Source organism: Microcebus murinus, chromosome 3 (genome assembly GCF_040939455.1).
Source record: "Microcebus murinus isolate Inina chromosome 3, M.murinus_Inina_mat1.0, whole genome shotgun sequence".
Classification (NCBI taxonomy): Eukaryota; Metazoa; Chordata; class Mammalia; order Primates; family Cheirogaleidae; genus Microcebus; species Microcebus murinus.
The window spans coordinates 76,288,330-76,311,595 of NC_134106.1; the positions used below are offsets into that span (position 1 = coordinate 76,288,330).

General features: G+C 45.1%; 1 protein-coding gene across 1 annotated transcript in view; it reads right to left on the minus strand.

The window, feature by feature from the left end:
* The window catches only part of SNRNP200 (small nuclear ribonucleoprotein U5 subunit 200), a 29,678-nt gene extending 6,901 nt beyond the window's left edge, over window positions 1-22,777 (minus strand). The window contains exons 1-34 of the mRNA XM_012786893.3: window positions 22,609-22,777; window positions 21,903-22,066; window positions 20,498-20,669; window positions 18,756-18,948; window positions 18,240-18,295; window positions 16,696-16,794; window positions 16,186-16,338; window positions 15,975-16,074; window positions 15,667-15,803; window positions 14,844-14,927; window positions 13,878-14,051; window positions 13,446-13,583; window positions 12,983-13,138; window positions 12,235-12,405; window positions 10,494-10,687; window positions 9,838-9,961; window positions 8,424-8,573; window positions 8,084-8,194; window positions 7,341-7,472; window positions 6,986-7,174; window positions 6,649-6,846; window positions 6,072-6,224; window positions 5,878-5,958; window positions 5,517-5,600; window positions 4,737-4,843; window positions 4,287-4,405; window positions 3,839-3,993; window positions 3,564-3,753; window positions 3,212-3,385; window positions 2,074-2,234; window positions 1,576-1,803; window positions 705-896; window positions 426-604; window positions 103-254 (exon numbers count right to left, since the gene is read on the minus strand). Of these exons, the coding sequence (XP_012642347.1) occupies window positions 103-254; window positions 426-604; window positions 705-896; window positions 1,576-1,803; window positions 2,074-2,234; window positions 3,212-3,385; window positions 3,564-3,753; window positions 3,839-3,993; window positions 4,287-4,405; window positions 4,737-4,843; window positions 5,517-5,600; window positions 5,878-5,958; window positions 6,072-6,224; window positions 6,649-6,846; window positions 6,986-7,174; window positions 7,341-7,472; window positions 8,084-8,194; window positions 8,424-8,573; window positions 9,838-9,961; window positions 10,494-10,687; window positions 12,235-12,405; window positions 12,983-13,138; window positions 13,446-13,583; window positions 13,878-14,051; window positions 14,844-14,927; window positions 15,667-15,803; window positions 15,975-16,074; window positions 16,186-16,338; window positions 16,696-16,794; window positions 18,240-18,295; window positions 18,756-18,948; window positions 20,498-20,669; window positions 21,903-22,066; window positions 22,609-22,653 (4,915 nt within the window). The 5' untranslated portion in view covers window positions 22,654-22,777. The remainder of the gene's footprint in view (window positions 1-102; window positions 255-425; window positions 605-704; window positions 897-1,575; window positions 1,804-2,073; window positions 2,235-3,211; window positions 3,386-3,563; window positions 3,754-3,838; window positions 3,994-4,286; window positions 4,406-4,736; window positions 4,844-5,516; window positions 5,601-5,877; window positions 5,959-6,071; window positions 6,225-6,648; window positions 6,847-6,985; window positions 7,175-7,340; window positions 7,473-8,083; window positions 8,195-8,423; window positions 8,574-9,837; window positions 9,962-10,493; window positions 10,688-12,234; window positions 12,406-12,982; window positions 13,139-13,445; window positions 13,584-13,877; window positions 14,052-14,843; window positions 14,928-15,666; window positions 15,804-15,974; window positions 16,075-16,185; window positions 16,339-16,695; window positions 16,795-18,239; window positions 18,296-18,755; window positions 18,949-20,497; window positions 20,670-21,902; window positions 22,067-22,608) is intronic.
* Between the last annotated feature and the right edge of the window lie 489 nt (window positions 22,778-23,266).

Sequence of the window (23,266 nt, forward strand, 5' to 3'; positions counted from 1 at the left end):
GTATGCTGTAGAGAAATATTACTACACACACCCTGGAAAGTTTAATACGTGCTATTTGGTGTTAGGCCTGGACGTAATCTCTGTGCCATGGGGTTTTCTTACCTGAGCTGAAGAGCTGTTCCACCAGGCGTCGCTCCATGGGGCTGAGCCCTTCATGCAGGTAGCCCACCCCATTTAACAGTGTTTCCTTGAGCGTGCTGTCACTTAGCTTCTCCAGGTACGGGATCAGATCCTTCTCCGTACAGTGCAAGAACCTGTGCAGCACAAGCACTGGTTCAGCTCAGTGGTTCTCATCCCTAGCAGACACCTTGCCACCTGTGCATACCCTAACCTACCCTCATGAACAGAACATCCTCCAGGGTAAGCCAACTTCACTTCACTGAACCCCCACGCCCCCTATCCCCAGAGGCCAAGCACTGCCCCACCTCTGCCGCTGGATGTCAGCCGCACACGTGGTGAGGATGTCAATGGCAGTGAGGCGGGTCTGCTTGCGAGACGGGACAAAGACAATGACAGGCTTCTTGGGAGAGTGCTTGGTGATAGCATGGTATACAGGCTTAGCCATGGAGAGCAGGCGAGTTTGTGTATGGCTAATGTTGAAGCCCTGGAGACCAAGAGAGAAGAAAAGATGTGAAGATTACCAGACCTAGGTAACTCAAGATGTATCTGAGGCCATGGAGGGGGATGGGAAGAGGGGGTTCTACCTGGATGTGCAGCTCCAAGGGAACAGGGCGCACATTAGGGTGGAAGTTGAAAGTGGAGGTGGCACTGCAACCCAGCCAGTGGGCCACATCCTTAGCATTTGAGAGCGAGGAGCTAAGTGCCACAATGCGGATGGGCCGCTCAATCTGGGAGGAGATGTAGCGCATCCGGGAGCATATCACTTCTAACACAGGCTGGGAAAGAGGGGAGGAGGGAGTCACTGCAGGCCCCAGCTCTCCACCCTCTGCCCAGAGGTCCCCTATGTGAACAGCTGAACAACCTCAAAATGATCTCCTAATTCTTCCTTCTTTTTTTTTTTTTTGAGACAGAGTGTCGCTTTGTTGCCCAGGCTAGAGTGAGTGCCGTGGCGTCAGCCTAGCTCACAGCAACCTCAAACTCCTGGGCTCAAGCAATCCTCCTGCCTCAGCCTCCCAAGTAGCTGGGACTACAGGCATGTGCCACCATGCCCGGCTAATTTTTTCTATATATATTAGTTGGCCAATTAATTTCTTTCTATTTATAGTAGAGACAGGGTCTCGCTCTTGCTCAGGCTGGTTTCGAACTCCTGACCTCGAGCAATCCGCCCGCCTCGGCCTCCCAGAGTACTAGGATTACAGGCGTGAGCCACCGCGCCCGGCCTAATTCTTCCTTCTAATTAAAGGCTCTCCCGTCTTTGGTTCCACCTCCTCCATGGCACCCAACTTCTAATAAGCAATGCTAAAAGTACTTCATAAAAATCCCACATCATCCTTTTTGAATAAAGTGGCAGGCAGAATCCTCTAGTCTCGGGCCTCAGATCCAAACATAAGGCCCAATGCCAAGGTCACTTGGTTAGTCCCAGCCCCTCGTCTGTGCTGCAAGGTCAATGCATACCCCATTCTCGCCCCCAATAAGGTGGACCTCATCCACCACAAAAAGGTTGATGTTCTGGACATTCTTGCGCTGCTTCCACCGCCGGGAAAGTATGTCCCATTTCTCAGGGGTGCTGATGATAATGTTGCCTTTGCCCAGCAGCTTCAGGTCCGTGCTGGTCTCCCCCGTCAGGAGCACCACCTTCTTGTTGAGCCTGTCCTGGAACTTCTCATACCAGTCCATGTATACCTGGTGGGCAGCAAGAGGGAGAGCAGAAGAACATCAGGCCATGCCAGGCATCTTTCACTTATTATGATACACCAGAGAAAGACCTGTTGATCCGCAGACCTCAAGCTACTTTCTAATCCCACACCAGGCTGTACATGATGCAGAAGCTTTTCTTTAGTACACAAACTGAGGAAATGACCCTGTAAATTTCAGGGCTTAAAAACCCTTTATCTGGAATCACAGATGAAATGGCTCCTGGGGAAATTCATATGATACAGCATGACATCACACCTGCTCGGCAAGGGCCTCCATGGGGGTAATGTAGACACAGCGCCCCTCTGAGTTCTGCAACAACATCCGCAGGATGGCAAATTCTGCACAGATAGTCTTCCCGCTGCCGGTGGGGGCCCCCACAAACACGTTGTCGTCACTGTTATACACGGTGTTAAATACTGGAAGCCAACAGAGAAGCAGTGTGAGCATCAAGAGGGGAGTAGACAGACTGGGACATGGACCACTTGTCAAAATAGAGGACAACATAAGCAATGAAGTCAGTTGTGGAGTGCAAACAGAGGCAATGGCATCTGAACCTCTAACTGTGAGCCAGCCTGCTGTATCTCCCGTCACTTTCTCCTGCCCACCCAACTAAAGGGAAACAGGCCAAGACCATGGGTTCAGGCCCCCTGGAAATGTGTGGAATGACAACAAAAGCAAAAGAGGCCAAGTATGCTTTGCTTCTCAGGGACTAGGACACAAAACAAAAGGGAAGTGGATCTTTCTCTGCCCTTTCAATGCTCTCCATATGTATTTCCTGGAAATAGTCTAATATACAAGGTAAGAGCCTAAGCCCTGGCATTAAGACTGAATTAAAACCCAAGTTCTAGTATTTATTAGCTGATTCAACTTGGCAGGTCTCTATGCCTCAGTTTCCTCATCTATAAAATGGAATACTAATATAATATCTCAAATAGTAAACTCCTCCTAAGATTGGTGGGAGGAATGAGAGAAAACACTGGTGACGTACTTAGCCAAGAACTTAGTACACAACTCATGCTCTATGAAAACAGTCATCATTAATAGTGATGGGGGGAAGAGGCCTCAATGCCACATGCTCTGGTTGGATACTTCAGCATCAGGAGCCGGCATCTAGCCTCCTGAGCCTGAGAAATGACAACACACCACAGTAAGGCCTTGCTCTGCTGACTCCTCGGTGAGACATGCAGAATGGCAAAGCAAATCTACCAGCAACTGAGGACTTCTGAAAAGGAAAATGCCTGGTGGGCCCCAACTGTCACGCCGATGAGCTCCCAGGCACACCAAGCACCAGAGCACCCCCACTTCCCTGCCTGCTGCAGAACACATCTGTCTGTTTCCAGGTGACTGAAAAGGCCACCAAGGGAACCAACTTCCTGGGAATGGAAACACCCACCTTGGGTCTGGATAGGATTGAAGAAAGGAAATTTATCTTGGTAAAGGCTCTCAAAGGCACTGTTTCTCAGAGCAGACACGGGCAAGGGCTGCAGGTCCAGAAGTTCAGTTGGAGGTGGGTACTTCTCTGGTAGGATCAGGTGCCGGAAGGAGACAGGCAACTGGGTCTCACAAGCTGCAGAAAACAAAAGGGAAGGGTATAAACTTTCCTCTTTAGCTAACAGACACCCAGAGCCCCTCTGTAAACACCAGAAACCCTAGGCAGTACCACTCTCCCCAACAAAGGCAAGCCCAGGACAAAGTGCAAGACATTGTTCTACTGTCCTCAGAGACTCCGGAGAGGAGACACTCACAGAGCCAACGGTCAGACACCACTCGGATGAAGTACTGAGGGGGCAGTGGTTCAAAGACAGGAACGAAGAACGTAATGAGGTGCTCATCTTGGGCGTACTTGGCCTTGAGGAGAAAATACTCATGGTGCAGAATCACCTCACTGTCCACATCCTCCACCAGAATCCAGAATGCCTCAGATGAGCCATGGACCTGCCAACACAAGCACGGGCAAAAGGAGCATGAGCCAGCATGGGGACTCTACCCTCCTACCCAGCTCCTCTGCCCAAAGCCTTGCCTTTTCATCCCACTGGAAATCCGGTGTGATGGTCAGCTCTACTTTCAGGGTGGAGCGCGTGATAGGCTGCAGGTGTACCGACAACTCCAACTTGGGAAACAGGTGGACGTATTTGTGGATGGTCTTCCCCATCTTTGGCATGCGGATGAGCTCCCCTAGGAGGAAATGAGAGAGCATAAGGGCTGCAGCACAGCCAGCCTGCTGGAGCTATAAACTGGGCCTGAAGGGCACTGTGGGAAAGGGGGCGATTCTACTCCAGTGGGAAGGTGCTTCCCTCTACTCTTAGTGAAGCCCAGAGGATTCAAAATCCCAAGACCACCTGTTCTGTGGTGGGACGTGAGAAGTGAACACAGGGTATTAGTGCACTAGGCCTAGGAACTGGAGAGTATGCAAGTGTAGAAAGATGCCTGGGCTGTAAGAACAAGAAGGAGAGGGGCTTCCCACATACCTATCTCATTATGATTCAGGTCATACAGACGCTCAAAGGGAAAGTTTTTCTTTTCGATCTTCTTCACTACTTCCTCAGGGAGTTTGCGGAACTGGCGCAGAGGACACATGGACTGCCACCTATCCAGAAAGGAGACAAAGCTGTTGGTCCCTTCTGTAGGACTGTAACAAACTGCCTTCATCATGGCTTTAGCCACAACCCCAGAAGATAGTCATTAAAGACAAGATGTTTGAAACAGCAGTGAGGCCTGAGTGCCAACAGTGGCTGCCACCCTTCCCCCCACTCCTCAGCCCCACAGCAAAAGGCTGCCCCTCCTCTCAACTTTTACCCAGGTTCGTGCCACACTTCAGGCATCAGGACAGAGATAAGATGCACCCCACGGCTTTCCTATTAGGCCTGAGGATCTCCCCCTACTCATGGTGACCATCCTCCAGTTCACTGGGCCCTTACATGCGTTTGTCGATCATCTTGCAGAGGTTCAGGGTCTTGTCTGTAAGCTGTGCCCAACCTCGGTTCAAGACAATTTCAAAGATCGCACGCATCAGCCGGCCAGCCGACTGAGGAAAGAAGCAGTATTCCCACTGTTAAGTCTCAACTACGCCCAGGTCCCCTGAAGCCACATTGCAGTTTCATTAGCTCAAGCTCTGATGCAATCACCCTTGCTAACTCAAAAGCAAAGTCCCCTCTGTCATCACTCCTTTTTCCCTTCTATAAAATAGATGCTTGTTGAATGTAGAAAAGTTAGAAATGCAAAAACTGCTCAAGGTCACTGCACGACATTTTAACCTAACATTCACTGCATGACTTTTAAAAAGCTTTTGACTTCATTTAGCGTTTAGGGTTCTAGGAAGAATGAGGGTAACCGTGACCTGCCCTTAGTGGTAAAAACATAGAGTAGCTAAGAAATCCCTATTCCACTTCTAGATTTATTTATGAGTCCTGTAGCCACAGTGGGAAGTCACTTCTCTGTCGGGAAGCAGACATTGTGTCTATCCTGTGGATCTCCCTGAGGGCCAGGGGAGGCTCCCAAAGTTCTCTCCTAAGGACTTACTTTGTCCACATGCTCAAGATCCAAACAACAGAGTGGCCGTACTACACACACATCAACCAACTAGCCAACTAGGGCAGAACTAAGCATTCTTCCTCTCTCACTAGCGTCCAACCATGAGCACAAAGCACACAAGGAACTATGAGGCCCCTTCTCACAGCCACGGTACAACCCTCCCTCACCTGTGTAACGTACACCATGTCGGCCATCAGTGCAAAGCCCTCTAGTTTCAGCTGGGAGATGAAGGCTTGGAGAAGCACATTGATCTGGAAAGAAGCAAGGCCCACCAGCAGGAGGCCAATTACTGAACAGTCCAAGAAAGTGAATTATATTTCTGCTCTGGGCATCTATGCCAGGTTAAGATCTACAGCTCTTGATTTACAGATATTAAATAATTGTTACACCATATAAAAAGAACATGTGAGAAGAATACAGAAACTGGGCGAACTAAGCAGAACACATGAACACAAATTCAAGGTTCATCTTTTTAGAAGATTATGAAAATGACATAATCCTTATCCCAAGCAGAAGAGATGGGCTCACCTTTGCACTGGGTTCCTCGATGCTCTCCTTTACTGGGATGGGCACCCTCTCCAGCAACTTCTGCAGCTCAAGCTTCTCCTCCTGCCACAAGGAGGAAACAGATCAAGGAAAAGGCAAGTGGTCAAGGAGAGAAATCATACAGCAACCTGGCAGTGATCACCAACTCCCCATCCCAGCACACTGCGCAGACGCACCTCTCTCACAGTGATGTTCTTAAACTCGGAGGACAAAGAGAAGACTCTGAAAAGCTCAATCTCACTCAGCGTGGGCTTCAGCAGCTGGTTGTAGGTCTGCACTGTATCATTGGTGATATAGTAGTGGCTGGCTATCCGGCCCAGTTCTGTCACCTACAGAGAAGGCAGACTCAATCCAGTGCTGACCATTAATGAGCTCCAACCTCTAACAGTGGACAGTAAGTTTCTGTCTTCTACGTATTGTCCTAATAGGATAACTAGATGAACTCATAGCAGTACAAGTGCCTGTTTCAGGCACATGAAGAAAGATGACATGACAAACTGACCCATAGTGAACTGGTGTCCACGTAGGTTAGACAACTGAATTATCCACCTCAACTCAAGTTACAGAAAAAGTAGTGCCATTTTAAAAGTTCCTAAGTTCAAAGGGTGCAGTACAATCCTACCCATTTTTCTACTGTTCTAAGCAACAAACAATTAGATAAGCAGTACCTAAATTGGGAGCAATCTGAAAAACTTTCTCCTGGGCCTACAACTTTTGCTGAGAACTTTACCTCAAAACTTTTACTCCACTCACCTGGAAGTTGCCCGTCTTCTTGTCATACTTGACCAGATTGTTCTTGTCCAGCATCAAGGCAGCAGTGTGAACCAGATCTAGTCGGCGCTGGTCCAGCAGGGGATCTCCCTTGAGGTCATCGTGAGAGATGCCATAGAGGGTTGGGGATCGGAGCATTCGGATGTACAGGTAGGCATAGCCCAGCCAGTTCACAGCATCCTACAAGAGATAGCTTATGGTTCTTAGCGTGGAGAACTCCTGATGTCCAAATAAAAAGCTCCCATGGATTACTTAGAAATTAATTCCCAACTACAAGGATGTATATTATATGATTTCTAATAATGAAATATTGTCTTACCTTTGCATTCTGAACATTCCCCAGCACGATTTCCGCATTGAGCATGTCTGGAAGCTTTGACACCATCTGGCTCTCAATAGGAAGTTGCTGATTGAGCAGGGACAGGTAATACTGTAGCTCCCCATGAGATGTGATGAGTATGCCTTCACCCTTGGTATCATACTGGGGTCGTCCAGCACGTCCCAGCATCTAGATCAGAAACAGTGAACCAAGAAGGCTATCACAAGAGAGCTTCTGGTTTTGATCCAGGGATTCTACATTTTAGAACCTCTTTGATCTGCCATCTTTCCAACATCTTTGCATTTCAGGCACAGGATACTCATCCCCACTGAGAATAAACTTGAAGGCTCTTTACCTGCAGAATGTCCAGGGCTCCCAGTTCCGTCCAGCGTCCCTTCTCTGGACTGTACACCTGGGTGCCTTTGATGATGACAGTATGTGCAGGAAGATTTACACCCCAAGCCAGAGTTGCTGTGGAAACTAAAACCTATAGAGGCAAGGCAAGGCAAGATAATGAGGAGAGCAGAGGTCAGCACTAGAGGGTTGATATCCCTCACTTCTCTGGGCAACTGGCCTCAGAGCTTCTAATAGGGCTGGTGAGGGGGATAGAACTGGGGGTGGAAGTCCCAGTACTTGTCAATGTGACACTAGAATAAAGAGGAAAGGGTTCCTTGGGCTCCTCATAGATTCAAGAATATTTTAAGGTTCCAGAAACACCTAAGAGTCATAAGTATAGACCTATATTAATCAACTTAAGGTTACTAGAAAATTTAAAATACAGGCTACCTTCAATGAGGGAATGAACAAGGTCTCGACCTTATGAGGCACTGTTTAGAGTTATCTGGTATCACCAAAGTGCTTGCTTTGCTATGCTCCTCAGACACACTTTCCTAGATTCACCCATCTTCCCCCTCATGCAGGGTATGAAGGGGTGACATAGGTTGTATTTACTGTACCCAGCAGAACAATCCTCTGACCTGGGATAGCTGGGCCAGAAACAATAAAGTACCAAGAGCAAACACATAGCAAAACCTTTGACATTTCAGGTCTTCTGAAAGCTGCATCACCTGCTCTTCCAAAAGCTTTGCCCACCCTCACCTGAATATGTTTATCAGCAAAAAGATCCTCCACAAGTGTTCGGTCAACTCTGGTCATGCCTGCGTGATGAATAGCGAAGCCATACGGCAGAAGATCCTTCAGCTCCAAGTTCTAAGGAACAAAGGAGAGAGGATGAGGCAAGCCCTCCTGCAGGAGTCTACCAGGTCTAAGGAAATCTATTCCCAGGAGACCGTCCCTTGCCTATTCCACAGGACCACATATAATCAACCTTAACCCATGTGAAACAATAGCACCATGGTGCAGTCCTAGGAGTTGTTTGGGATCTCAGATGGAGACAGTTGCCAGGTAGGAATATGGAACAAGGCCAGCCCCTCCACACCTTGCACTGCTCAGCTTCTGTCCGCAGGACTTCCGTGGAGGCTGAGCCCTCTCTCAGAAACAAACCCAGAGTGTCCTTCTCTAGGCACATGTCCCGGATGGCCCTGGCTGTCTTCCCAGTCTCCTTCCGGGAGTGGACAAACACAAGCACCTAAGGAGAAGCCACAGTTCATCACAATCATAAGACACAGCTCTAGCAGCCACTGATGCAGCCCTAAGATACCCACAGCAGGAAACAGAGGCTATACCATCATCACCAAAAGTCAATGTCTTGGACAGAAGACCAATGGCAGGAATGTGTGCTGGCTCAGAGAAAGTCTAAACAGGGCTGGAAAGACCAGGACCCTAAGGGAATAAACCAGCCAAGTACAGAGTGCTAGAGCTGAAAAATTCAACTAACTCTGGCACCTTATCTTGAATAGTAAGTTTAAATAGCCATGAATGCAAATTCAGAAATGTCAACTAAGAATTTGTGTGCAGGCACTTTACAGTCAAAGCCACATGAGATGTATCTGTAACAGTTAAGAATATTATTATTTATAAAAGGACTTAAGAAATAAGTCTGAGACTAATATAATATTGTAGGAAATAAAATCCTCCTGGTATTTAGTGACAAGAAAAGATTTGTCTCTTCATTTAAATTCATACAGTTCTTTTTATCAGACAAAAAGAAATACATAACCAATCACTTTTCCTTATTTTTAGTCTTGGTTAACATTGTTAGGCTTCAATATTAAACTTAAAAACTCTATCATACTTTCTACTATAGTAAAATGCCCTCCTAGTTTTTAATTTTCATCTTATTTTTACTGTCTTGCACTTTCAGTGTAAGCCTTCCCAAATCTTTTATGTAAAGACCCATGATAATGAGAACAGACAGACTGATCATCTTGGACTGAGGGATTTCTTTTGGGGGAGGTTTTTAAGTACAAATCCAATTTCTTTAATGGTTATAGGACTATTCCAATTATCAAATTCATCTATGCTGAGGTTTTTGTTTTTGAGACAGCGTCTTGCTCTGTTGTCTGGGCTAGAGTGCAGTGGCGTCATCATAGCTCACTGCAACCTCGATATCCTAAGCTTAAGTGATCTTCCTGCCTCAGCCTCCTGAGTAGCTGGGACTATACAGGTACCCACCACCACACCCAGCTAAGCTCATGTAGGCTGAGTTTTGATGTTAGTTGTCAGAATTAGTCAATTTCTTCTAAGTTTTCAAATTAATAAACATAAAATTGATCACTGTATTCTTCTATTATCCTTTTAAAGTCTACAGATTCTGTAGTAATAGCCCATTTCATTCCTGATATTGGTGATTTGTGTTGTGTCTTCTTTTTATCTTTGTCAGTCTTGCCTAATGAATGGTAAGTCAACAATTCAAAAGAACATGGTTCAAGAATAACAAACCATAGACAGACCTGATTTTTTCCAGCATGTTCCATGATTTTCTCATAGACTATTTCATTCATGATCTGGAAACGCTTGATAGCTTTTTTCTCTGTGATGCCCACATAAGTCTGTTCCAGAGGCACTGGGCGGAAGCTAGAAGTTCAACAGACAAATGAGATTTTCGGCAGAGAACACTGAGGGAATAAATAGTCCTTTTCACTGCCCCAGAGCAATATTCCTTTTTGGATTCACACATCAAAACCCAAAGGCCCTTCATTTTCTTTTTTCTTTTCTTTTTTGAGACAGAGTCTCATTCTATTGCCTTGGGTAGAATGCAGTGGCATCATTGTAGCTCACTGCAACCTCAAACTCCAGGATTCAAGCAATCCTTTTGCCTCAGCCTCCCGAGTAGCTGAGACTACAGGTGCATGCCGAGACATCCAGCTAATTTTTTTATTTTTAGTAGAGACAGGGTCTCACTCTTGCTCAGTCAGGCTGGTCTCCAACTCCTGAGCTCAAGTGATCCTTCCACCTCAGCCTCCCAGAGTGCTAGGATTACAGGTGTGAGCCACCGTGCCCAGTCCTAAAGGCCTTTCTAAAACCCAATCCAATAGTGCTCATTTGAAAGGGAGAAGGACAGCAGGAAGGTGAACTTGGATAAATTTCTCCCTGTGTTTTCTTATACCTGTTGTCAAAGTAGAAGAGGCCCTTGGCAGGGTCAACACGCAGAAAGGTAGCCACATCTTCATAGTTGGGGAGGGTGGCACTGAGACCAATAAGTCGGACATCCTCTTGGGTCATTTCAATGTTTCGGATGGCCCTGGCCACCAAAGCTTCTAAGACAGGCCCTCTATCATCGTGGAGAAGATGGATTTCATCCTAAGGAACAGAAGAGCAACAGTTACATCTAGGACTAGAAAAATATAGCCCCCTTTCCTGAGACTAGTCCCATTTTGTAGGCATATAACCGAATATGCTTAACAAAGACAAGAAAGGGAATTCCAAGGCAGAGAAACCCAAAGGATAAAGACATTATTCACCATGGAATACTCCAGGAAATAACATACTCTAATCATGAGTTGCTTTGCTCCAGTTTGGTAAAATATTTTATGTCAAGAAATTTTAATACCTCAGGTAAATGAGTTTATAACTTTAGTCAAAGATATATTTCTTCGAGAAAAATGATACACGGTCTGATCAGAAGCTTCACCTTTGGGCAGTTAACTCTACAAAGAACAAAAGCTATTATGCATCAAATGATGAATTCAGATAGTCTACAGCAGTGCTTCTCAAATTTCAGCAAGCTAGTTAAAACGCAGATTAGATTCAGTAGGTGTGGTATAGGGCCAGGAATTCTGTATTTCTAACAAGCTCCTATTTATTCCAAGCTGCTGCTGCTCCCCCATGGATCCGACTTTGAATAGCATGGCTCTAAAGCAGGGGTTGGCAAATATTTTTTAAGGGACCAGATAATCAATATTTTAGGCTGTGGGCCACACAGTCCCTATTGTAAATATTCAACTCTGTCACTGCAGCACAAAAACAGCCATAAACAATATAAACAATATATAAACATGCTGGGCATGGTGGCTCATAGCTGTAATCCTAGCACTTTGGGAGGCCAAGGCAGGAGGACTGCTATAGCCCAGGAGTTAATGACCCACCTGGTCAACAACAAGACCTCAGCTCTACCAAAAAAAAAAAAAAAACATTGGCCGGGCATGGTGGCATACACCTGTAGTTCCAGCTACTTGGGAGGCTAAGATAGGAGGATCGCTTTAAGCCCAGGAGTTTGAGATTGTAGTGAACCATGATGATGCCACCACATTCTAGTCCAGGCAAAAAATGAGACCCAATCTCAAAACAACAAAAAAGAAAAAAAGAAAAGAAAAACCAAACCAAACAAATATATTTACATATACATGGCCATGGTCCAATAAACAAAAATCAGTAGCCAGAGATTACCAACCTCTGCTCTAGAATACTGAAAAACAACATATGAGGTCCCCTTTCTTGCTTTCCCAGACATCTTATACTACAATCAGAGTTAGTCATTGCTGTCAATGCTTGTGCATATTTGGAATAAAATATGCTGATTCCTTACTCATTCTCTTAGAAAATGTAGTATTTGTCAAGCTCTTTAATGTTCTGGGAGGACACGGTTAGCTTCTGTCTGTTTATATTTATTGGAAAATGCTTCAGACATTAAAAATGTCTAAAAAAAAATAGCTAAAGAATAACATAGCAAACACATACACCTACTGGAGAATTTTCTATTAAGTGCAGATTCTCATTTAATGGTAACAGCAAAGCTGACGATGGCTGTCATTAGAAAGGCTAGGAGCTACAGAAAAGGCACTGAAGAAACATCTAGTGTTCAAACTCAGCGAACCCTCTTGAGCCACAAGTGGGCGCTCTCTGCTCACCAGAATGATGAGCCGCACTAGCTGAGTGTAGGTGCGCTCGCCACCCTTGCGGGTAATGATATCCCACTTCTCAGGGGTGCAGACGATGATCTGAGTGGCGCTGATCTCTTCCTTGCACAGCTGGTGGTCTCCAGTCAGTTCAGCAACAGTAATGCCATAAGTGGCCAGGCGCTAGGAGGAAGAAAGCTATGTCAGGCAAGAATGCTTGAAAGGGCTGGGATCTCACACTTTCTGTCTCAGCAGTCTGAGTGTAGGGTATTGGAAGTAGGTTATCAACCCATCAAGCAAATATCAGGTAAATTAAATCATATGAACATGTATTCCTAAAACATACCCTAGTTTCAGTCAGGCAAACAAAGCAGACAAAGGAGCTCTAGGAGCTCTGCACACATGGGGAGAAATGGAAACTTATAAACAAGACCTGGAGTAACACCACCAGGTCTATTATCACCCATATCCACATGATGTCTCATAAATACTTCAATAATGCAAAGGATACCAACTGTCAAAAACTGCTATGGTGAGGATAAAAGTAAGATGGTAAACCCTTGTAACAGATGGTTCAAGACATTCTTGCTTCAGAAACTCTCTATACCTGGGTCAAATTCCATCTTTGAAATGGAAAAAATACAGCACAGGAGGCATTTCCAGAGATGCCCTAATACAGAAAGCAGTGAGGTCCTGGCCTGTTCCCAAAACTTTGGCAGTTGCACCCAGTATCTTCTGGAGGAAATTACTATCCCTTTACCTTTCCAAAACTGCCCACCATCTCCTGCACCAAGGACCGCATGGGAGCAATGTAGATAATCTTGAAGTCATCCACATTGATGGTGCCGTCCATGTTTATGTGTTTCCCTATCTCACGAAGCATACACATCAGAGCCACGTTGGTCTTCCCGGCACCCTAAGAGAGAGGTCAGGGACAAGAAGGCCTGTTTACCTGGTTATGTTAACTGCCCTAACTTCCACGGTCTTATCTCCCAAATAGAGAACAAGCTTGTCTCGGGTATTTCATCCTACCATTTAACATCTCTTCCATAAATGGATAATGAACTGGGGGTAGGGATGGAGGTGAAGAACAATCTTGCCACAAAACTCCAGACCACATTCCACAGTCAGGGAAGTGCAAGACAGGGCAGTGCTTACGGTAGGAGCACACAGTAGGAAAAAAGAGCTTACAGTAGGAAAAAAGCGAGCAGGGCAGTGCTTACAGTAGGAGCACACAGCAGCAGGTTCTCATCTGTCTCCAAGGCAGCACGGTAGAGTTTACTCTGGATGCGATTCAGTGTTTTGAAGCCCTCAAATCCAGCCTGGGCATACTTTGGCAGCTTTTCCACCGGAAGCAGTTGCTAGAAGAAAGAAATACCATACATCATATTGGCAGCATCCTTGAGCAGACTATCTGCTTTTGTGAGGTCGCCAGGACTTTGTTCCTTGGCAATCTCCTTGCATAACTCTCCATTCAAGGCCAGTCCAGAGAGATCAATACTGCTCCCTGGGCTTAAAATCAGAATGGGAAAACTGTAAAACAGCTTCCATTTTTGTAATAATCTATGAGACAGGGCTAATTTTGATCAATGGTTGAAATCCAAACTGGAAGAGAAGTGAACTGAACAGAGAGTTGAGAAAAGCAATTCACTCACTTCTTCTGAGCCAAACGGCTTGGGCTTCAGAGCAGGAACATGCACCTCTTCATAGCCCTTACGCTGGCGACGGAAGGACCCATCAGGAAGCTGACAGCGTTTATTAGCCATGAAGTGGCTCCCTTGGGTAAACACCAGATCCTCCAAGTCCAGAACCTGCCGTGGAGCCAGTGCCTGGGAATGTGAAAAACAAAAACACAAAGGAGGCCGGGCGCTGTGGCTCACGCCTGTAATCCTAGCTCTTGGGAGGCCGAGGCGGGCGGATTGCTCAAGGTCAGGAGTTCAAAACCAGCCTGAGCAAGAGCGAGACCCCGTCTCTACTATAAAGAGAAAGAAATTAATTGGCCAACTGATATATATATATTAGCCGGGCATGGTGGCGCATGCCTGTAGTCCCAGCTACCTGGGAGGCTGAGGCAGAAGGATCACTCGAGCCCAGGAGTTTGAGGTTGCTGTGAGCTAGGACGCCACGGCACTCACTCTAGCCTGGGCAACAAAGCGAGACTCTGTCTCAAAAAAAAAAAAAAAAAAAAAAAACACAAAGGAGGCCGGGCGCTGTGGCTCACGCCTGTAATCCTAGCACTCTGGGAGGCTGAGGCGGGCGGATTGCTCGAGGTCAGGAGTTTGAAACCAGCCTGAGCAAGAGCGAGACCCCGTCTCTACTATAAATAGAAAGAAATTAATTGGCCAACTAATATATATAGAAAATTAGCCGGGCATGGTGGCGCATGCCTGTAGTCCCAGCTACTCGGGAGGCTGAGGCAGCAGAATTGCTTGAGCCCAGGAGTTTGAGGTTGCTGTGAGCTAGGCTGACGCCACGGCACTCACTCTAGCCTGGGCAACAAGCGAGACTCTGTCTCAAAAAACAAAAACAAAACAAAAAAAAAACACAAAGGAAGTGAGCAAGCTGAGCAAATGAGCTCTCCATCCATCACAGCCTGGGAAATAAAGGGCCCTGATACCTACCTCTCCACCCTGGTCCAAATCCATGGTTTCCAGATCTGTGTCCATTCGGGACTGACGTACTCGCTCTCTCCGGGACCTTTCCTCCTATAGTAGGGAAAGATAAAGAGCAAAGCAATGCATCACAATCATAGGTTCTTGTCCTTTTCTGTCCCTGTTTACCTGCACTTGACTTGTAGGTACTGATTAATAATCCCCAAACAGAAAGACGACACTTTACATGCAGACACCTGCCACGGGGACCACCAGAATGATCAAAGCAAATAAACACCTTTAACCCTTTGCACTCGTAGCAAAAATTATAGACATTAAAATTACCCTTTAAATGTATCAATAATTTGAAATATAAAAAAATCCAAATAAATAAGTTTGTACGAAAGGAAACTCTAGTTTTTTATTCTACTGTCGCACTTTGTAAAATCTGGGGCATTTAAAAAATTAAATCTCGAGTAGAATAAAGGAATCAAGAAAAAAAGCGAGTGCAAAGGGTTAGAGAGAGAAGGTACAGTACAGGAATGTCAGAAGTTGATGCTCTACAATCAAGTATCAAGGGGTAGAAATGTGGGTTCTGTTGCTGTATTTGAGTAAACCCCAGGTAAAGGTCCCCATGACGCTGGTGAAGACAATGAAGCAGGCCAGTGGTCTCTCTCAATCACACCAATGTGAATATGTTGGTTCTAATTTTTAACCACTGATAAACTCCAAAGAATTCAGGGAAATACTTTAATTCAACTTCTTTTTTTAAAAGGAACTTTAATAGGCTGCAATCTTCTAGCCACTGTCCCTTTCAGTCAAGAATCATTCAGAAAACCAACCCAGCCCTTACTCGGATCAGATCCTCTTTCTCGGTCTCATGGAGCTGGTAGAGAAACTTGGATAGCTCTGGATCAGATTCCATCTTTCCCATGATCCTTTCCTTTTCAGCTACACTCTGTGCACTGGCCAGCAAGGTACAGTATAAAACTGCGAACAACAAAAGAAAGGGAAGGTGAGAAGGAGGGAATAAAATAAAAATCAACATTCAATCTTTCAGTAAAAGAATGAAAATTAATGAAGTGTTAAATCTATGAAAACAGCATAATCTCTATCATACACACGAACACACGCTGTAAAAAGAGCCCACTATATACTCACTCATCATCCTGTGCTGCCGCAACACTTTAATAAAATCGAAAGTGTTGAAACCAAGGAGCAGAACCAGCTGGTTCTCACATTCCCGATCATCACTGGCCGTCTGCAGAAAGAAGATAACACCACCACTAAGGACAAAGCCACCTGCTGCTTCATACAATGTCCCCATGTGCTAAGATACGCTGAACACAGAACTACTGTTATCTTGGCTTACCTTCAAAATCTCTAACACTTCATCTGCCTTCTTCTGTGACACAATGGCATCATCATAGAAACGGCTGAGCTGCCGTTGTAGCCAAAATGCATCAATATCCCGAGGGTGCAAATCCTTCTTCTTGGAACTCATCAGTTCGCCTGAGGCTACAAGCTACAAAAGCAAGCAAGCACTTAGCCAACCAGGTCTGTTTGCTCTAATGGCTTTCTCAACACCTTACAACCATGTTCTACTTGCCACTCACAGCCCATCTTCTTGTGAGGACATTGGGGGGGGAGGGGGATACTCTGCTATATTGAGTTCAGAAGTGCACCAGAATAAGAGTTCATCAACACATTTGGGAAGGAGAACAATCAACTGAAGTCTTAAGAAAATCTAGACACTGAATGTTTATTATGGCTCAGCTATCAAAAGGTGGCTCAATAAATAATACATAACAGAGGCGTGGGGAAGAAGTATACCCAGAAGTAACCTGGCCTTGCAGCAAGGGGAAAGACAAACTCTACTTACATTAGCTGAGAGGGTGCAGCGCACAACAGCCTCGTCCCCTTCCATATCATCATCAGATGCCTCTTCCCGAACTTCCCCATACACATCTTCATCACCTTCCTGTGGAAATAACCCCAAGTTCAACCATGATCTGGAGCTGATCCTGCATCACCACAGAACCTCTCAAGTCACTCTAAATTAGCTCCATGGTTAGAGCAATGGCTTTGGGGTGAAACCAAGAGCCTACTGGAACCAGACTCAGCCATATTCCAGAGTACATTTATTGAAACGATCACTTGGCACGTATTCATGAGATGCTTCTATCCCCTTTTTTGCTTATTACCTTAGGTTGGCACAATGGCAACCAACTGGATCACAGTCTTTATGTGATATACATACACAATCAATATTTGAAAACAAGAGCTACTAGCTAACAGGAGAGAAGAGCTATAAGGAAGCAGAGAGCAATTCAGAAATGTAGAGGCCACACCACTGTACTTACACACTATACATTGCGTGCACTTGGCACGGTACCACAATACTTAAATAATAAGCATTGTTAGATGAACAAACTGCTGTGAGCAAAACACTGTTAGTTGGCCGGGCGCGGTGGCTCACGCCTGTAATCCTAGCTCTCTGGGAGGCCGAGGCGGGCGGATTGCTCAAGGTCAGGAGTTCAAAACCAGCCTGAGCAAGAGCGAGACCCCGTCTCTACTATAAATAGAAAGAAACTAATTGGCCAACTGATATATATATAAAAAATTAGCCGGGCATGGTGGCGCATGCCTGTAGTCCCAGCTACTCGGGAGGCTGAGGCAGCAGGATTGCCTGAGCCCAGGAGTTTGAGGTTGCTGTGAGCTAGGCTGACGCCACGGCACTCACACTAGCCTGGGCAACAAAGCGAGACTCTGTCTCAAAAAAAAAAAAAACACTGTTAGTTTACTGCTACTTAAAAATCATAAAATTCAATTAACTAAACTTTAGGAAGAGGCTTAGCAATCATCTAACCTAATCATCTTATTTTTTAGAAGGAAAAACTGAGGCAAGATGATCTGCCCAAGATACAGGACCAAAATTCAGAAGTCTTGGTTCCCACTTTAGTGTTCTTTCTTCTGACTCTCCTATACTGCCCCTTCTTCCTGTCCTGGTATATATTCCAGGGCCTCATTTTCTCTTTCAGGAACCAAATCCACACTGAGGCCTCTAAGCTAGTTTTGCAATTTTTTAGTGCCCCACTCATTCCTATTTATTTATATTCAAGAAATTCTGTTTAGACGGTAAAACATTAACCCCAGTGTACAAACTACGTCCACACCCTTGGGTAAATGTACAAACTTTTGAGATAGACAGTGGGACACAATACTGAAAAATGGAAAATTCCACTAAGGTTAAACTGTAGTAAAACATCGCAGGATACATTCTCAATGAAAGTATTCACTGTACTTTATCTCTTGCCTTTCTTTTTGCTGATCCACTTGGTTTAAATTATTAATTTATATTTATTAGTTTAAATTTGCTACACAAAACTTAAAGAATGGACAAGATCCATTTGCTTTTTCACTCACCTCCTCATCAGACTCAAACTGCACATTAACACCATATGTCTCATCAATGTTGTCATCTGGAAGGGATTAGAAAAAGAAGGTAGTGAGTGGCTAGTGAACAAGGCACTCTGGAGCCAATGTCCTCCCAGCTGCCTGGCTTGCCTCTCCTCAGAATAGATCTAGGCTCTAAAAACACATACATTCAGATGATCGACCTAAAGAGCCACCTGTGCTGCCACTGCCAAGGCCTTCTCAACCTGCCAACCTTGGCTTCAGCCCTGCTCCGCTTGCTCAACCACCTGAACCTCCAGGCTGTGCCACACTTTCTCCCCTACTCTACACTTAATAAAAGGTTTTCAAAGAAAGAAATGACTGCCAGAATCTAGGCATTCCAGTGTCCATCAATAACTCTCAAAAATCACAAAACAGGTTATAGGAACTGACATTTAGATTTTTTAAATGATCATGCTGGAAGACTCACATTTAGGGGTCAAGAAGAACCAGTTAATATGATCAAGAAATAAAGAGCTCAGTTACCCATATTTTGGATTTCCTTGTCTCCACCATAGTCTGTGATCTTCTTGCCCAAGTTCACTAGCACATGGTATCTGGTATCATCTGTTTGACCCAGCAGCAGGTCAATTTCCTTTCGCCTTTCCTTGTCCCGGAGTTTTTCATTCTTTAGGACAGCCAGGACTTCATCAGCTGCCCCACAAAGGATATCGCGTGGCTGATGGCAAGAAACAAACAACACTTAAAACCATAACACACAGGACACCACCAATCAGCTTTATGTGATGGCAGGATGTAAAGAGCCACACACCTTCAAAACCTGCATCATCAAAGGCTCTGATCTTTTTCATCAATGTTGTTGTTGGCATTGTTTCATCAATGCCAACAAGAGTCATACAACTGAAGGAGACTCATTTGTTTTTAAAAAGATTAGCTAGGTGGCCTTATGAAGCAGGACACAGTTTCCACAATGGTTTGCTACACGTCTCCACATGGTAGAGGCACTTGGCAATCCACTAGCCAGCCACACTTTTATAATTTTTTGTCCTCACTTCCTCTAGCACCTGTCTCACCAGAGCTTCTCAGAGGTCCTTAATCTAATCATGCATGTATAAGGATTAGGAGCATAAATTCCAGAGGTAAACTATCTCAGCTCTGCCAAATACTACCTCCACGCCTTGGGAAAACTACTTAACTATTATTTAACTATTCTATGGCTCACATCTCTCTTCTGTAAAACAGAAAATGAATATTAATAGCACCTTTTCATATAGTTAATGTGAGAGAAAAAAAAAGACATATAAAGTACTACTCCACATAAACTAAGTACTCAGCAAGTATTAGCCACTTCTGGTTGGCCCACATAGGGATCCAGAGACAAGGTTCTTCTGGTCTCCCAGCTGTGACCCTCTCCCCTTCCAAACACCTGGCCTCACCCTCGGGGTGGCTCACTCTGAGAATATAAAAATAAAACAAACTCAGCTTTTTCTATATACTCACAACAATCAACACAAAAGATTCCTGCAACCTCCGGTCACCAAGAAGCATATGGGGATTTCTCCCCACCAGCAACCAATCCTGCAGTAGACACCAGCTGGGTTCCTCCAATTAAATTCAATTCTCACACTATCTACCTGGAGACAGCATCAGATCCCACAGGTTGAGGGCTCCATCCCATAATTCTGCCTACCCCCAACTTTAAGATGACAATCACAAGCCCCAGTTTATCTTACCTGTGCTTCTGACTGACCAGTTCTAAATTGGGATTCCCACAACTCCCTCCTAGGGTTCGATTAATTTGCTAGAGCAGATCACAGAACTCAAAGAAACACATTACTATTAGGGATATTACAAAGAATAAGAGATACAAAAGGCAAAGCACATAGACGCTCCATGCCCTCTTCAGCCTCACCACCCTCCACATGTTCAGTTATGTAAAAGCTCACTGAACCCAGTCCTTTGTTTTTTATGGAATTTTCATTATGTAGGCATGATCAATTAAATCACTGGCCACTGATCAACCTAACCTTCAGCATATCTCCCCAACTTGCAACTCCCCAACTCGGTTGAAAGTCCCAACTTTGCAATCCGGCTGCCTAGGTCTTTCTGGTGACCAGTCCCCATTCTGAAGCTACCTAGGGGCTGCCAGCCATTAGTCAACCATCAGAATACAAAAGACACATCACTTTGAAGATTCCAAGGATTTCAGGAGTTGTATGCCAAGAAACAGGATAAAGACCAAATATATATTTCACAATATCACTCACCTGATCCCCAAGGGCAGCCTGGATGAAGCTGAGCAGCACCTCATAGGTCTCCCGGGTCTCCTTAGTTTTGGGCTTATAGATGATGCCCACCATCTCATCAATGCCCTCGGACAGTAGAGTATAACCCTTCATCTTGTTGATGTCGTGCCGGTCTTCATCACGCTTTCTTCGCCTAACAGGCACATAGTGTGATGTTGAACCTTCCTCTCCAAAGCAAGACTAAATCAAACTCTCCCTCCTCTCCTCAGCTTTATGGAACATAACCTAATATTTGAAAACAGGAACCTGAACCTCAGCAAATGACTTCCATTTGGTCTTTATCATTTGTAGGAATATTTCTTTAAGGAATACAGTGACAGAAGAGGAATTCCTTGTCATCTTCTCACTAGATGCATTAAACATTATGAGACATGCTCCTTATTTGTTTAAAAAATATAACACTTTATACATTGTATGACAATATTATATAATGGGATTTTGACTAGATTTTCACCTCTCGGATGCATTTTCTTTTCCTAGCCAGAGAAACAAGCTCCAATGGAACTGACTCTCAAAAAAATTATAACAAAACCAGAAAAGAAGTTATACTCTGCAGAGTGGAAAACCAATGTTGTATTAACTCATTTCAAATATAACTACTTTAATCAAAGCTAGGCCTAGAAATTTTGGAGATTTCATCATAGGAGAAGGGGGAGGACACCAAGATATTCAAGGTCAAAAGATAAAGGTGAGATAAAAGTGAATAATTAAGTTTCAAGATATATCCCCAAGAATTAAAAAAAAAAAAAATGAAGGAAGAAAAAAATACCAAACAACAAAAAATCTGTTTTTCATATTGTAGATGCAGATGTAGTTAGTTTACAAGAACAAAATTAAGTAACTAGGCAACAGTAAATGAAAAAAGTAGGGGTGAGAAGTTAGTAAGAGGGGGGAAAAAAGAGAATTACTGAGACATGGATGTGAATAACCAGGGTCTTGAAAATAACCTAGAAAAAATTAAGACCTATCTATGGACCAGAAACACATGTCAGGAAAAGGAACCAATAAGTTATTTTCCACATTAGGTGCACTTGTTAAGGCCAAAGAATCTTTTGTTTGTTTTTGTTTTGGCAGTGCTTTTATTACTAGGGCTAAGTCAATTCTGGAGGCTCTTACTGCTTTTTCAAATTTCAGAATTTTTTGACTCAAGTTTTCTGGAAGTGAAGGTTTCTTCTAGGCTCCATAGGAGCCCAAGGCCAAAGAATCTTTAACCTCTCATATTCTGTTTTTACTGTCACAAATTTTTTTAATGCCACTGATGTCTGATCTTGCACCACACATTTCAGTCAAAATGCTGCTCAAATGCTAAGGGAGAGATGGACTTTGGAACTGAAAAAAAAGTAGTATCCCCCTTGGTACTACTCACTTGGCTCGTCTTTCCTCCTGCATCTGTGGTTTGGTCCGTTGGGCCTTATCACCCATGCGGGTGCCCTCCAGCTTCCCAACAAGGGACAATACCTCTCCCGTGGGTTCATCCCGGCGGGTGCGGTCAATGAGAGATCGGTCAGCTTGGAGCACAAGATTCGAGTTCTGAAAAGATCATGACATAATGAAGCTCTGACATGAACAGGGTCAACTCCTATATGTTGCATACAGTGGCACCAACTGATGGAAGAATCATAGCAACTAAGTGCTAATAATTACTACTTGGATTAAAAAGATATTTTCCTTAAGAAGAAATAGCATCGTATAAGACCATGCATAAACACAGAGCTAATTAAGTTCTACCGCCCATCTAATCAGTTAAACAATCCTACCTCCTAACAGTGCCTATAATAACTCACATCCGGGAAAAGTGTTGGACTGCTTAGGAGTGACATGTGGAAGGGGGAGGAGGGTTTATGGTCCAAAGAACTGGAAAAACCCCTCGAAGAGAGCCCTTAGCCCGTCCTGCCCGCCCCAGACCCTAACGGGGTTATTCTCATCATCTTGTAATCCCACCTGCGCCCCGACCCGATCTCCCTTACGCTTTCGTGCCTCTACAATAGGCCCTCAGACTGAAACTCCCTTCCTCAGCCACCCCTCCCCCCTGCACTCCCTCGCCCGGCGTCCTCCCCGGAGCCCATACACACCGCCTTGTACTCGTACTGCAGGCTACGGGCGGTCACGTCCGCCATGGCGGCGGTCTCACCGGGACTTCAATGCTCTACTCCTTCTCACTTCAAGGTGCGAACTGCCTCAGATCTCCGTTCCCGCCGGGCCGGAAAGACGCAGAAGAGACGCACTGAAAAGCAAAAAGAAGTCAGGTCCCTTCCGCTTCCGGGTCGCTCGCCGGAAGTGCGGGAGAGCGCACGCCGCATCGCTTGGCTTTCTCGGCGGAGTGGGCGGGGCTGGCGTTTCTGGGTCCCCGGATCCGTGGACCCCGGAACTCTGGTTCCGGCAGCCAGCTGGCCCTTCGGACCCAAGGCCAGTACTTTCCCTCAACCTCAGGCTCTGGTCTTTGGTCCGAGGACCTCTCACATCATAATGAAACCTACGCCTGCTCAGCCCCAGTCCTGTCACAAGCTCTATTCTACTTTCTTTTTCCTCTAACTTTGGCAACAGTCCAATAAAGTAGCCATGAGAGGAGGGGCTCATCCGTCTCCGGATGAGATAACTCAAGCACCAAGTGAGCAAGTTAAACGTGTGTGTGTTAATGACTGGTGTCTTCCTTTGAGTTTCTCTTCTGTATAGAACAATTGAAAGAAAGCTCCTGTTCTTAAACCCATGCTCCGAAGACCCTCATTCTCA